The sequence below is a fragment of the Coregonus lavaretus genome (assembly GCF_964263955.1).
Source record: "Coregonus lavaretus genome assembly, chromosome: 8".
NCBI classification, from domain to species: Eukaryota; Metazoa; Chordata; class Actinopteri; order Salmoniformes; family Salmonidae; genus Coregonus; species Coregonus lavaretus.
Window position 1 is genome coordinate 48,958,314 of NC_139995.1, and position 12,230 is coordinate 48,970,543.

A 12,230-nucleotide genomic window follows, 5' to 3' on the forward strand; every position below is an offset into this window, starting at 1 on the left:
AAAGTCAGGGCAGGATGGATATAGGTCTGTAGCAGTTTGGATCTAGAGTGTCACCCCCTTTGAAGAGGGGGATGACCGCGGCAGCTTTCCAATCTCTGGGAATCTCAGACGTTACGAAAGAGAGGTTGAACAGACTAGTAATAGGGGTTGCGACAATTTCGGCGGCTAGTTTTAGAAAGAAAGGGTCCAGATTGTCTAGCCCAGCTGATTTGTAGGGGTCCAGATTTTGCAGCTCTTTCAGAACATCAGCTGTCTGAATTTGTGTGAAGGAGAAGCGGGGGGGGCATGGGCAAGTTGCAGCGGAGGGTGCAGAGTTGGTGGCCGGGGTAGTGGTAGCCAGGTGGAAAGCATGGCCAGCCGTAGCAAAATGCTTGTTGAAATTCTCGATTATTGTAGATTTATCGGTGGTAATAGTGTTTCCTAGCCTCAGTGCAGTGGGCAGCTGGGAGGAAGTGCTCTTATTCTCCATGGACTTTACAGTGTCCCAAAACTTTTTGGAGTTAGTGCTACAGGATGCAAATTTCTGTTTGAAAAAGTTAGCCTTTGCTTTCCTGACTGCTTGTGTATATTGGTTCCTAACTTCCCTGAAAAGTTGCATATCGCGGGGGCTATTTGATGCTAATGCAGTACGCCACAGGATGTTTTTGTGCTGGTCAAGGGCAGTCAAGTCTGAGGAGAACCAGGGGTTATATCTGTTCTTAGTTCTGTATTTTTTGAATGGGGCATGTTTATTTAAGATTGAGTGGAAATTACTTTTAAGGAACAACCAGGCATCCTCTACTGACGGAATGAGATCTGTATCCATCCAGGATACCTGGGCCAGGTCAATTAGGAAGGCCTGCTCGCTAAAGTGTTTTAGGGAGCGTTTGACAGTGATGAGGGGTGGTCGTTTGACCACGGACCCGTTACGGACGCAGGCAATAAGGCAGTGATCGCTGAGATCCTGGTTGAAGACAGCTGAGGTGTATTTAGAGAGTAAGTTAGTCAGGATGATATCTATGAGGGTACCCATGTTTACGGATTTAGGGTTGTACCTGGTAGGTTCGTTGATAATTTGCGTGAGATTGAGGGCATCTAGTTTGGATTGTAGGATTGCCGGGGTATTAAGCATATCCCAATTTAGGTCACCGAGCAGTACGAACTCTGAGGATAAATGGGGGGCAATCAATTCACATATGGTGTCCAGGGCACAGCTGGGGGCTGAGGGGGGTCTGTAGCAAGCGGCAACAGTGAGAGACTTATTTCTGGTAAGGTGGATTTTTAGAAGTAGAAGCTCAAACTGTTTGGGCACAGACCTGGATAGTATGATAGAGCTCTGCAGGCTATCTCTACAGTAGATTGCAACTCCACCCCCTTTGGCAGTTTTATCTAGACGGAAAATGTTATAGTTGGGGATGGAAATTTCAGAATTTTTGGTGGCCTTCCTAAGCCAGGATTCAGACACTGCTAGAACATCAGGGTTGGCGGAGTGTGCTAACACAGTGAATAACTCAAACTTAGGAAGTAGACTTCTGATATTTACGTGCAAGAAACCAAGACTTTTGCGATTACAGAAGTCAGCAAATGATAGCGCCTGGGGAGTAGGAGTGATACTGAGGGCTGCAGGGCCTGGGTAAGCCTCTACATCACCAGAGGAACAGAGGAGGACTAGAATAAGGATACGGCTAAAGGCTTTAAGAACTGGTATTCTAGTGCGTTGGGTACATAGAATAAAGGGGGCAGATTTCCGGGCGTTGTAGAAAAGATTCAGGGCATTATGTACAGACAAGGATATGGAAGGATATGAGTAAAGTGGAGGTAAACCTAAGCGTTGGGTAACAATGAAAGAGATAGCATCACTGGAGGCACCAATTGAGTCGGTCTCTGCGTGTATGGGGGGTGGGACAAAGGAGCTATCTAAGGCAGGTTTAGCTGGGCTGGGGGATCTACAGTGAAATAGTACAATTAGAAATAACCGAAACAACAATAAGCTAACCATGTTGACAAGGGAGAGAGGCATAAAGCAATCACAGGTGTAATTTGAGAGAGCTAAGACAACAGCTGGTAATGACGACACAGTTTGGGCTGAGGCTAAACATAAACAGGATGCAGTACCGTAAAAAGGAACAGTCCAGCTTATTGTTGTTTCGGTTATTTCTAATTGTACTATTTCACTGTAGATCCCCCAGCCCAGCTAAACCTGCCTTAGATAGCTCCTTTGTCCCACCCCCCATACACGCAGAGACCGACTCAATTGGTGCCTCCAGTGATGCTATCTCTTATCATAAGGTCAGGTGAACAGCAATAGGATAGTTCAGAGGCTGCTAAAGCACTAGCGAGTAAGAGGCCATGGCTAGCGTGTGCTAGCGGGCCGGGGCTAGCAGATGTAATCTTCGTGGTCGACGTCGTAACCACATCAGACGATTTCGTCGGCAGACCAGTCGTGTAGGATCGGCGGGGCTCCGTGTCAACACTAGGTGGTCCCGTCCGGTTGACAGAGAGGTAGATAGCCGGGAGATGGGCCTAGCTCAGGATGATTAGCCAGACCACAACGTCCATTTTGTTGCAGCTAGCTGGTAGCGATGAATCCGGAGTTAAAGGTCCAGTGATTCAGTGATTCCAGCAGAAAAACTGATATGTTCTGGGTCGATAACGCGCCGTGCAGACTGGCCGAATAATAGTCCAGACTAGAGCTGGCTGGTGAGTGGTGCAGGCCACGGACAATGGTGAAAAACCGCTAACGGTAGCTGATAGCAAGTAGCTAGTTAGCTGGCTACTCCCGCCCGGTAGACCTAGAGGTAGATATGAGCCTGGCTCTAGGCTAGCTCGAGGCTAACTGGTGCTTGCATCGGGGGCAGTGGTGATTAGCCAGACAGCAACATCCATTCGGTTGTGGCTAGCTAGTTGCGATCCGGTGATTAATGTCCAGTGATTAAAATAATCCCGCAGAAAAAGAAAAAAAATCCAATGTTCTGGGTGAAATTCCGCTAACGGTGGCTAATAGCAAGTAGCTAGTTAGCTGGCTAGCTAGTTTCAACTGGAGATTCTAGATAAAAGGTAAGTCAATAATAGAATCCGTTCCACATTGAGTGAGGCGGGTTGCAGGAAAGTATATTTTGTAGAATGATGAAAAGTCTGAGAGGGAAATATGTACGAAAAAAAAAAAAAAAAACGGTATTTACAGGCTATTTACAGACACACGACGAAAACAGAACTGCACTACTACGCCATCTTGGTTTGATGTTAGAGGTGACGGTACCTCCAACACTAGGGACAAAAAGGCACAAGAGGTGTGGACTATATAATGACTATATATGGTTAACATACTACACGGTTAAACATACTATTTGGTCATAGCCCTATACATTGGTTTTCAATCTTTCGTTCAGCCGACCCACATTGGAAAAATTGCCATGACCCAAATAACCATCTGTAGTCAATACTGTAAACCACAATTGTGAGGTCGTTCGGATGTTTATATTTTCTCCCTTTTTGTGTTATCTTCCGTTATCAAGCTTGTAAGAAGATAAATATACAAGTTTGACCCTTCCGGTCATACAGTATAGTTTTAAAACTTTTTTTCAGGTTTCTCACTTTGGCCAAATTATTTACTCACCTGACCCAAATATCATCGATCTACCACATTCGTGAGGTCGTTCGGAACATAAAACACTTCTTAGTTAGTTCCTATCATGGGATGAATACAGTATAAGGTCAAATGTCAATGTACTAAAAAGGGTTCATCTTACCACATAAGCATCCTGACAGAATACATCCCGCCCTCAATGTCATCTCTCTTCTCTTGTAGGTCAACCTGAAGGAGCAGGGGCAGCTGATTCGTCAGGACGAGTTCCTGGTGTTCTTCAGGAAGAAAAAGTGTTTCCGCCACATCTTCCTCTTCCAGGACCTTGTCCTCTTCAGCAAGACTAAGAGGACCGTTGTGGGCAATGACACTTATGTATATAAACAGTCATTCAAGGTATGCAGACTCTCTGTACGAAACACAGCATAATATATCCCAATGTGAAACTTGAGCCAAAGCTACCTTCCTTTGAAATCATTGAAACACATGCTCAAGTCATAAAAGGGCCTTGTGGAGGCCTTGTGTCACATGAAAAGTAATATGTGGAATTTCCCATTTTAGCTAGCTACACTCCTACAGTTTAACTTACAGGCCACCTCCTCTAATGTGTAGCAAAACTGTATATGATTCACTGTACGTTGACACATACCCTGTTTGTAAATGAAGAAGGAAACCCGTCTGTCTAGGGTGATTACTTTCTAAACAAAAAATAAGAAGATACGAACACTGCAATATCCATGTATAGGCTTTTGTATGCCTTATAAAGGGTTTATGAAGACTTCATAAGCCTTTACAAGTTGTATTTATTTTAAAGACCATGTTTTCTATTCTGACAGACCTCTGACATTGGGATGACCCATAACTCAGGGGACAGCGGGCTGTGCTTTGAGATCTGGTTCAGAAGGAGGAAGTCCCAGGACACGTACACCCTGCAGGCCAGCAACAGAGAGGTCAAGGATGCCTGGACCAAAGACCTTGAGCGCATCCTCTGGGAGCAGGCTGTACACAACAGAGGTCAGAGGTCACCCCTGAGATTAACCAGCCAATCAGATCTCTCGTGTCCTAAGATGATCTGGTCTGTATTTGAAAACGTTACTAGCAGTCAAATCCTTGCTTGCTCTGTCATTATTTTCTCAATTCCTCTCAAAGGGCATTAGAGGTGACGCTCCCATGGAAAGACTATGAATCATCTCCAATGCACAATAACACAAGAACAGAGGAAGAAAGGATTTGCCAGCTTGTAAAGTTTTCAGATACAGCCACAGAGATCAACCTACTATATTTTCCCACACTCCCACTGATCTGAAAAGAGTTGATGCGTTAAGCAATGACATTTAAACCACCACTTTCAACTGTGGTCATGTGGAACAGATAATGAAAATAAGCCATTACAGGCTACTGGTGTACAGCTCGCATCACTTGCCAGTACTTGGCAAGCAACCAATCCGATTGTAGGACTTTAAGTGGAAGAAGGGAGGGTCTTGACGGGACGCTCTTGCAACATAGTTCTACATTAAAGTGCTGACATAATGTCCAAGACACACTGGTGGGATTGAGACTAGTACACAGCCATATATTTATTTGTTCAATGTTTGAGTTTTCTTATTGTGTTCCCTAGTAGGTCAATTACTTGCTTACTAAATCATTTTCATCCCATTTGGGACATAGGTAAGGCTACAATGAGCTCCCTCTACTTCAGGGCTCTCCAAACCTGTTCCTGGAGATCTACCCTCCTGTAGGTTTTCGATCCAAACTTCAGTTGTAACTAACCTGATTCAGTTTATCAACCAGCTGATTATTAGAACCAGGAAGTGGAAGGGGGAAGGGGGAGGAGGTAGGTAACAGGTGACTTGTTTGTCTGCCCAAAATTGGCACCATTTAAAAATAAACATAAATACAAAAATATAACAGTTTTATTTGAGGACCAAAATGTTGAAAGCGGCACCATACAGGTTACAACTAGTTAGGAAGAGATTTTCGATGTGCCGATTCTGTGGCACATGGTTTATGAACTGATACGCAAAACAACTCTTGATTCAAAACGTAGTGTTTTTCAATTTAAATTATTATACATCATTCTTGCCATAAACAGAATGTTATGAATATGGGGCATACAACCATCTCAGCTCTGCAAATTTTGCTGCGAAGAGACAGAATCACTAGATCATTTATTCTGGTATTGCCCCTATGTAGCTTGTTTCTGGTCACAGGTTCAGGAATGGTTAAAAAACCACAACATTTATCTCAAATTAACCCTACAAATAGCACTGTTGGGAGATTTGAAAAGCCATAGTCAATCAATCAACAATATAATAATACTTTTAGTCAAAATATTTATCTTTAACTTAGTCTGTAGATACAATGCGATTAGACAGGTTCAGAGTTAATGTGACGCCTCACAGCACAGTTGAAAGATATATGGCACATGGAAATCATAAGAGGGTGCTTTACAGAGGTAGATAGGTGGGATGGACTGAGAGTAGCTAAGTGGTGGGTTTAAAAGCTCATGTTCCATAATAGTTATGACTGAAAACACTATGTATAATGTATAAGTACTATCTATCCAGATGTAATGTATATAAAAATATCAAATTACTTTATTCTTGCTCTGTAACTACTGTTAAAAAAAGTGCCATGTATGTAAAATGTGTGTAGAATGTACATGTAACAACAAAACAAAAAATTGAGGGGAGGTGGTGTATGGGTAAAAAAATCAGGAGCGCTAGATTAGGGGGGGGAAAAACACAGAATAGAAGAATAATAATTATAGAATCAGGAACGCTAGATTAGGGTTGGAGCGAAAACCTACATGATGGTAGCTCTCCAGGATCAGGGTTGAAGTGAAAACCTATAGGAGGGTATCTCTCCAGGATCAGGGTTGAAGTGAAAACCTATAGGAGGGTATCTCTCCAGGATCAGGGTTGAACTGAAAACCTACAGGAGGGTATCTCTCCAGGATCAGGGTTGAAGTGAAAACCTATAGGAGGGTATCTCTCCAGGAACAGTGTTGAAGTGAAAACCTATAGGAGGGTATCTCTCCAGGATCAGGTTTGAAGTGAAAACCTACAGGAGGGTATCTCTCCAGGATCAGGGTTGAATTGAAAACCTATAGGAGGGTATCTCTCCAGGATCAGGGTTGAACTGAAAACCTACATGATGGTAGCTCTCCAGGATCAGGGTTGAAGTGAAAACCTACAGGAGGGTATCTCTCCAGGAACAGTGTTGAAGTGAAAACCTACAGGGTATCTCTCCAGGAACAGTGTTGGAGAGCCCTGCAGTCTACTTATTTCTGTCTATGGTAACATGTTGTACCTCGCTCCAAGAATAGTAGAGCTCTGACAGTTCATCTAGGTCAATGTTTTAATGTTATTATTGTGGTTGCTTTATTCCAGAGATCTATATGCAGGAGAGGGTGTTCATGGGTATCGGGAACAAGCCCTTCATGGATATCCAGCCTAGTGATGCGGCCATCAACGACAGGGCAGTCAACTGTGCTCTGATGGGAAGAGGTACAAAGCCGTAGCATACTATAGAGATTATATTAGGACAAGTTTAATGCCATTGGAATTCAATTAATCCCATTGTTATTACGCGTTAATTCATCAAATTCATCTAATATTGTAATTAGACTATGAATGGAACGGATATTCAGATTAAGAAATTAACACTATCATAGATGTTTTTCCCAAGTCCTAGTTGTTCCTTCTTTGGCAATTCTCTTGTTGTCTCAATCCCGTCCTGTCCCGTCTCGTACAATTTGATCTCATCTGACCCTCCCAGAATCCAAGGCATTTGCCCCCTCGGGGACGTCTGGTTCGCTGGGCGGGTTTCCTGTGCTGCAGCCAAACTCCTTTGGCTCGGGGAGCTGTTTGTCGACCTCCGGCAGCCACTCCTCTTCCTCCTCGGGGAGAGGGTCCCTGTCCTCCCCAGTGGCGGGGTACCTGTGCGGCCCAAAGCTGAGGGGGGCGGCTGGGGGTCACGGGGGGTATTCGGAGCGCCCTGGGGTCCTGGAGGAGGATGACATGGACCAGGAGAGCGGGAGTCAGAATCTACTGAGTGAGTGGCTTTAATAAGGAAGGTAGCGTGTTTGAAATGTAAAACATGCTAATTTGAGGGATATTGACTTGTATTGGTCTTTCGATGAAAGTGCTTAAGTTATCATTTGGTGACAGCAACCAGGTAAAGAAAACCAAAGCATTAATTGTTGTCTCTCCTTGTCCAAATCCTGCTTAAAGAGTAAGGAAACAAATGTAATTGTTATAATTTGGGTGAACTATCACTTTAAGTCTCATGTGTCAGACTCTCTTCCTCACGTCAAGCCGAAGCATCTGCTGTCAACAACACAATATTTCTCTTAAAACAGTGCAGAGGTGGAAGATTGCTGTAGGTGTCTAGGTAACTGCTGTTTGACTTCACATTAAACTAAAGTACAGTTTTTAATCCTGGTGTTAAACTAGTGCGTTGCAGCTAATTGCTATATGACGTGTTTGTGGAATGATAAGTCTAATATCGACTGAGGGGATGAAGCTACAGCAGCTCTAGTCAATCTTGCTTGTTTTCTCTGTTTTCAAAATAGCATTTGAGTGTTTAAATTGTGAAGAAATGTATTATATTAGCTGTAACTTGATAGAAATTAATTGGAGGAGGGCTGTCTGTTTTACTGTCTGGCTACTGTGGATGCCTCAACACAGACCAAATCTGGTCAAATGGGCTTTTGCCAGCCAGGCAATAAATTCCATGTGTGCTTTACTGTTAACATAAGAGGGGCTCTATGTTCTACTATATGATGTAACTAAAGACAGAGAACTTCCAGGCATAAAGCGGATCAGTTTATTCTTTTAAATCAGAATGAATAAGCACTCCTACTCTGAGATGGTTTAAGAATATGGACCCTGGTGTGTACAGCCACTTAATCCTTTCAGATTAGAATTTGGACACTAGTCTTAAAGTTTTCCTTCCTATTCCAGTGGACAGCTCCGAGTCTTCGGGAGAGAGCGTGAGCGGCGGCTTCAGCAGCTCTGCCTCCTCCGTCGTCAGCCTGAAGGAGGCGCTAGCCCGCAGACCTGAAGACAATGACCACAAAGCCAAGAGTCCCATCTGGTCTACAGTAAAAACCACCTCACCCTCGTTCCCACCCAAACCACCGGGCCTGACTAAGGATCCTCCCAAGGTGTGGGTTGAGACTAACCATGAGCTTTTCAATTTCCCATGAATATCATGCTATTAGGCTGAATCCTAAGTCAGATGTTCACTTAACCATGCGTTGATGTTGTGCACCGGACACCAGGTCTGCCTTTCCTCCTGTGTCTCCCCTCTTCATCTCTATCCCCAACTACATATGTACCGTTTAAATAAAGCATAAAAAAGTTAACCTTTAAAAAAAAAGAATCATGCTATGATGTCAGTGGGAGGCATGAACTGATGTTCTGGTCATTTTCCCCACAGGTTCAAAATGCGGTCATTGGAAAGTCAACTGAGGTTTGAGCTCTGAGTTTGGTAAGTTTGTCTGTAATGATGACATCACTCTGCACCATCTACAGCTGGCCTGTATTTATGTCTGGCTGTTTTCTAACATCATTTCATGTATGTTTGTGTTGCATGTAACTTTATAGTATGGACTGTATTTTACACATGAATGTTTTATGTTTTCAGTCATTTTCCATAGGTTATCAACTACAATCTTATACGTGTATCTTTTTTCACAGATTCTGAACTATCCAGAACAGAAGGAAAGCATGAACTGTGTTACTGTATAAAGAGGAGTGTTATATGATTCTGTTATATGACAGTTACTGGACTCTAGTTGTACCATTCTGTTTTAACTGGCCACTACAATGACAGGAAAATATCACTACATTTACTGTATGTTCTTATGTTGTATTGCAAATTAAACATGTGGGTATGAATTGTGTTTGCCTAGTGTAAGAGAAGTACATTCAGCATATAATTAATCTTAGTGGCATCTCGGATACATTACAATGCAATGCAACACAAACCAATACGGTCCCTCTTTAAACAAACTACGACATAGGCTTTATGTAGCACATTACATGACTTGCCCTATCTGGGGGCTTTCATCAAGACAAGCAATGTCACATAAATCTAATGTCTGCATTGCACTGTCACCCTTTATAAAGCACCAATTTTTAGGTAATTGAAATAATTGGTTATGGTGAATTGCAAAACGTGACAATTGTTGCACATGATGCAACTATCATACCTGTCCTAGAGCGTACTGTGGCCTGGAGTTGCAACTATCATACCTGTCTTAGAGCGAGCTCTGGCCTAGAGGTGAAACGATCATATCTGTCCTAGAGCGAGCTCTGGCCTGGAGCACAAGGTGTAAATGTCATGCCAGGCCTAAAGCATGTTCACTGGAAGCTAATAACACATGCTCTCAGTCAACTTACTAGGCAACATTTTCATAAATGTAAATACAGTGGTGAATCAACTTCACCTGTCTTTTTTATGTAGATATGTTTTTTTACATATGCTCTCAGTACACATAACAGTTACACCTGTCCTGCTCCTAGCCAGAACACGCTTGAGGTATGGTGCATCGCGTGCAATAACAATATTGCAATAGCCTAAACTTGCTAATTACTTATTGAGAACATTATGTTGGATCATATGTGCAAGACCTAACATGTTTTACCAGAATCATACATTGCTGCCGTGGCGAGATCTGTACAACATGTTTTCTAAATCTCACATTGAAGAAAACTCATCGACAAAATTAAATGAATGTTAACTGGTGTTTCTTTGTAATGTTTTATTGTTTTTTATTAGTACAATTATAAGTACAGTATTGCAGTTTTATGACAACATAGCTAGCCTTGTAACAAGTTCATAATGCTCCTCATAAACATTTAATCAGCTCTCAATTCATATTTATCACTCTTAATCCTCAACATTAACAGTTATTGTATTACTCTACCAGGACTTTGCTCAATGTTATGTGTGTATCAAATCATGAAACTGGTCAAAATATTTTCCTTTTGTATGTTTTTTTTTTCTTTTTCTTTCTTTACTTTGATAGGATAAGAAAAAATTACATCCCCTGGGGTAAATTGGTTTGTCAATAATAACAATATTCTGATACAGTACCAACATTTACAAGAAGTTATCCATCAAATAGCTTGATAGTAAGTGAAGAAATATTTGGTGTCAAAGACAATTATTTCCTTTCACTTGGCCTCATGTTAACACTGATTGTCCATTTACTGTAACTGTCTGGAATATTATTTAGAAGTGGATTGAATATTGAAAAAAAATTGTCTGGAAAGGTACAATAACTGATTTCAGACTAACTTTGAATCCAACTAATTTATTTTTGTGGTTGGGATAGCAGTCAGCATGCCCTTATCCAACACCACATATGGCTGTACAGTGACTAACTTTCTGAGTTAACGTTAAGCCGCATGGCAGGAAATACTATTTCAGTAAGAGAACCAGCATATCTTGCTAAAGAGGGTCAGACATACAGTTGAAGTCGGAAGTTTACATATACCATAGCCAAATCCATTTAAATTCAGTTTTTCACAATTCCTGACATTTAATCCTAGTAAAAAATTCCCTGTCTTAGGTCAGTTAGGATCACCACTTTATTTTAAGAATGTGAAATGTCAGAATAATAGTAGAGAGAATGATTTATTTCAGCTTTTATTTATTTCATCACATTCCCAGTGGGTCAGAAGTTTACATACACTCAAGTAGTATTTGGTAGCATTGCCTTTACATTGTTTAACTTGGGTCAAACGTTTCGAGTAGCCTTCCACAAGCTTCGCACAATAAGTTGGGTGAATATTGGCCCATTCCTCCTGATAGAGCTGGTGTAACTGAGTCAGGTTTGTAGGCCTCTTTGCTCACACACACTTTTTCAGTTCTGCCCACACATTTTCTATAGGATTGAGGTCAGGGCTTTGTGATGGCCACTCTAATACCTTGACTTTGTTGTCCTTAAGCCATTTTGCCACAACTGCTTGGGGTCATTGTCCATTTGGAAGACCCATTTGCGACCAAGCTTTAACTTCCTGACTGATGTCTTGAGATGTTGCTTCAATATATCCACATGATTTTCCTTCCTCATGATGCCATCTATTTTGTGAAGTGCACCAGTCCCTCCTGCAGCAAAGCACCCCCACAGCATGATGCTGCCACCCCCGTGCTTCACGGTTGGGATGGTGTTCTTCGGCTTGCAAGCAACCCCCTTTTTCCTCCAAACATAACGATGGTCATTATGGCCAAACAGTTCTATTTTTGTTTCATCAGACCAGAGGACATTTCTCCAAAATGTACGATCTTTGTCCCCATGTGCAGTTGCAAACCGTAGTCTGGCTTTTTTATGGCGGTTTTGGAGCAGTGGCTTCTTCCTTGCTGAGCGGCCTTTCAGGTTATGTCGATATAGGAATTGTTTTGCTGTGGATATAGATACTTTTGTACCTGTTTCCCCCAGCATCTTCACAAGGTCCTTTGCTGTTGTTCTGGGATTGATTTGCACTTTTCACACCAAAGTACGTTCATCTCTAGGAGACAGAACGCGTCTCCTTCCTGAATGGTATGATGGCTGCGTGGTCCCATGGTGTTTATACTTGCGTACTGTTGTTTGTACAGATGAACGTGGTACCTTCAGGCATTTGGAAATTGCTCCCAAGGATGAACCAGACTT

At 42.3% G+C, this 12,230-nt stretch overlaps 1 protein-coding gene across 1 annotated transcript in view; it reads left to right on the forward strand.

The window, feature by feature from the left end:
- The window catches only part of LOC311134082 (pleckstrin homology domain-containing family G member 4B-like), a gene marked incomplete at its 5' end in the record, with an annotated part of 124,408 nt that extends 114,089 nt beyond the window's left edge, over positions 1-10,319 (forward strand). The window contains 7 exons of the mRNA XM_084167673.1: positions 3,788-3,958; positions 4,399-4,576; positions 6,955-7,071; positions 7,343-7,618; positions 8,530-8,732; positions 9,008-9,058; positions 9,268-10,319. Of these exons, the coding sequence (XP_084023799.1) occupies positions 3,788-3,958; positions 4,399-4,576; positions 6,955-7,071; positions 7,343-7,618; positions 8,530-8,732; positions 9,008-9,046 (984 nt within the window). The 3' untranslated portion in view covers positions 9,047-9,058; positions 9,268-10,319. The remainder of the gene's footprint in view (positions 1-3,787; positions 3,959-4,398; positions 4,577-6,954; positions 7,072-7,342; positions 7,619-8,529; positions 8,733-9,007; positions 9,059-9,267) is intronic.
- Between the last annotated feature and the right edge of the window lie 1,911 nt (positions 10,320-12,230).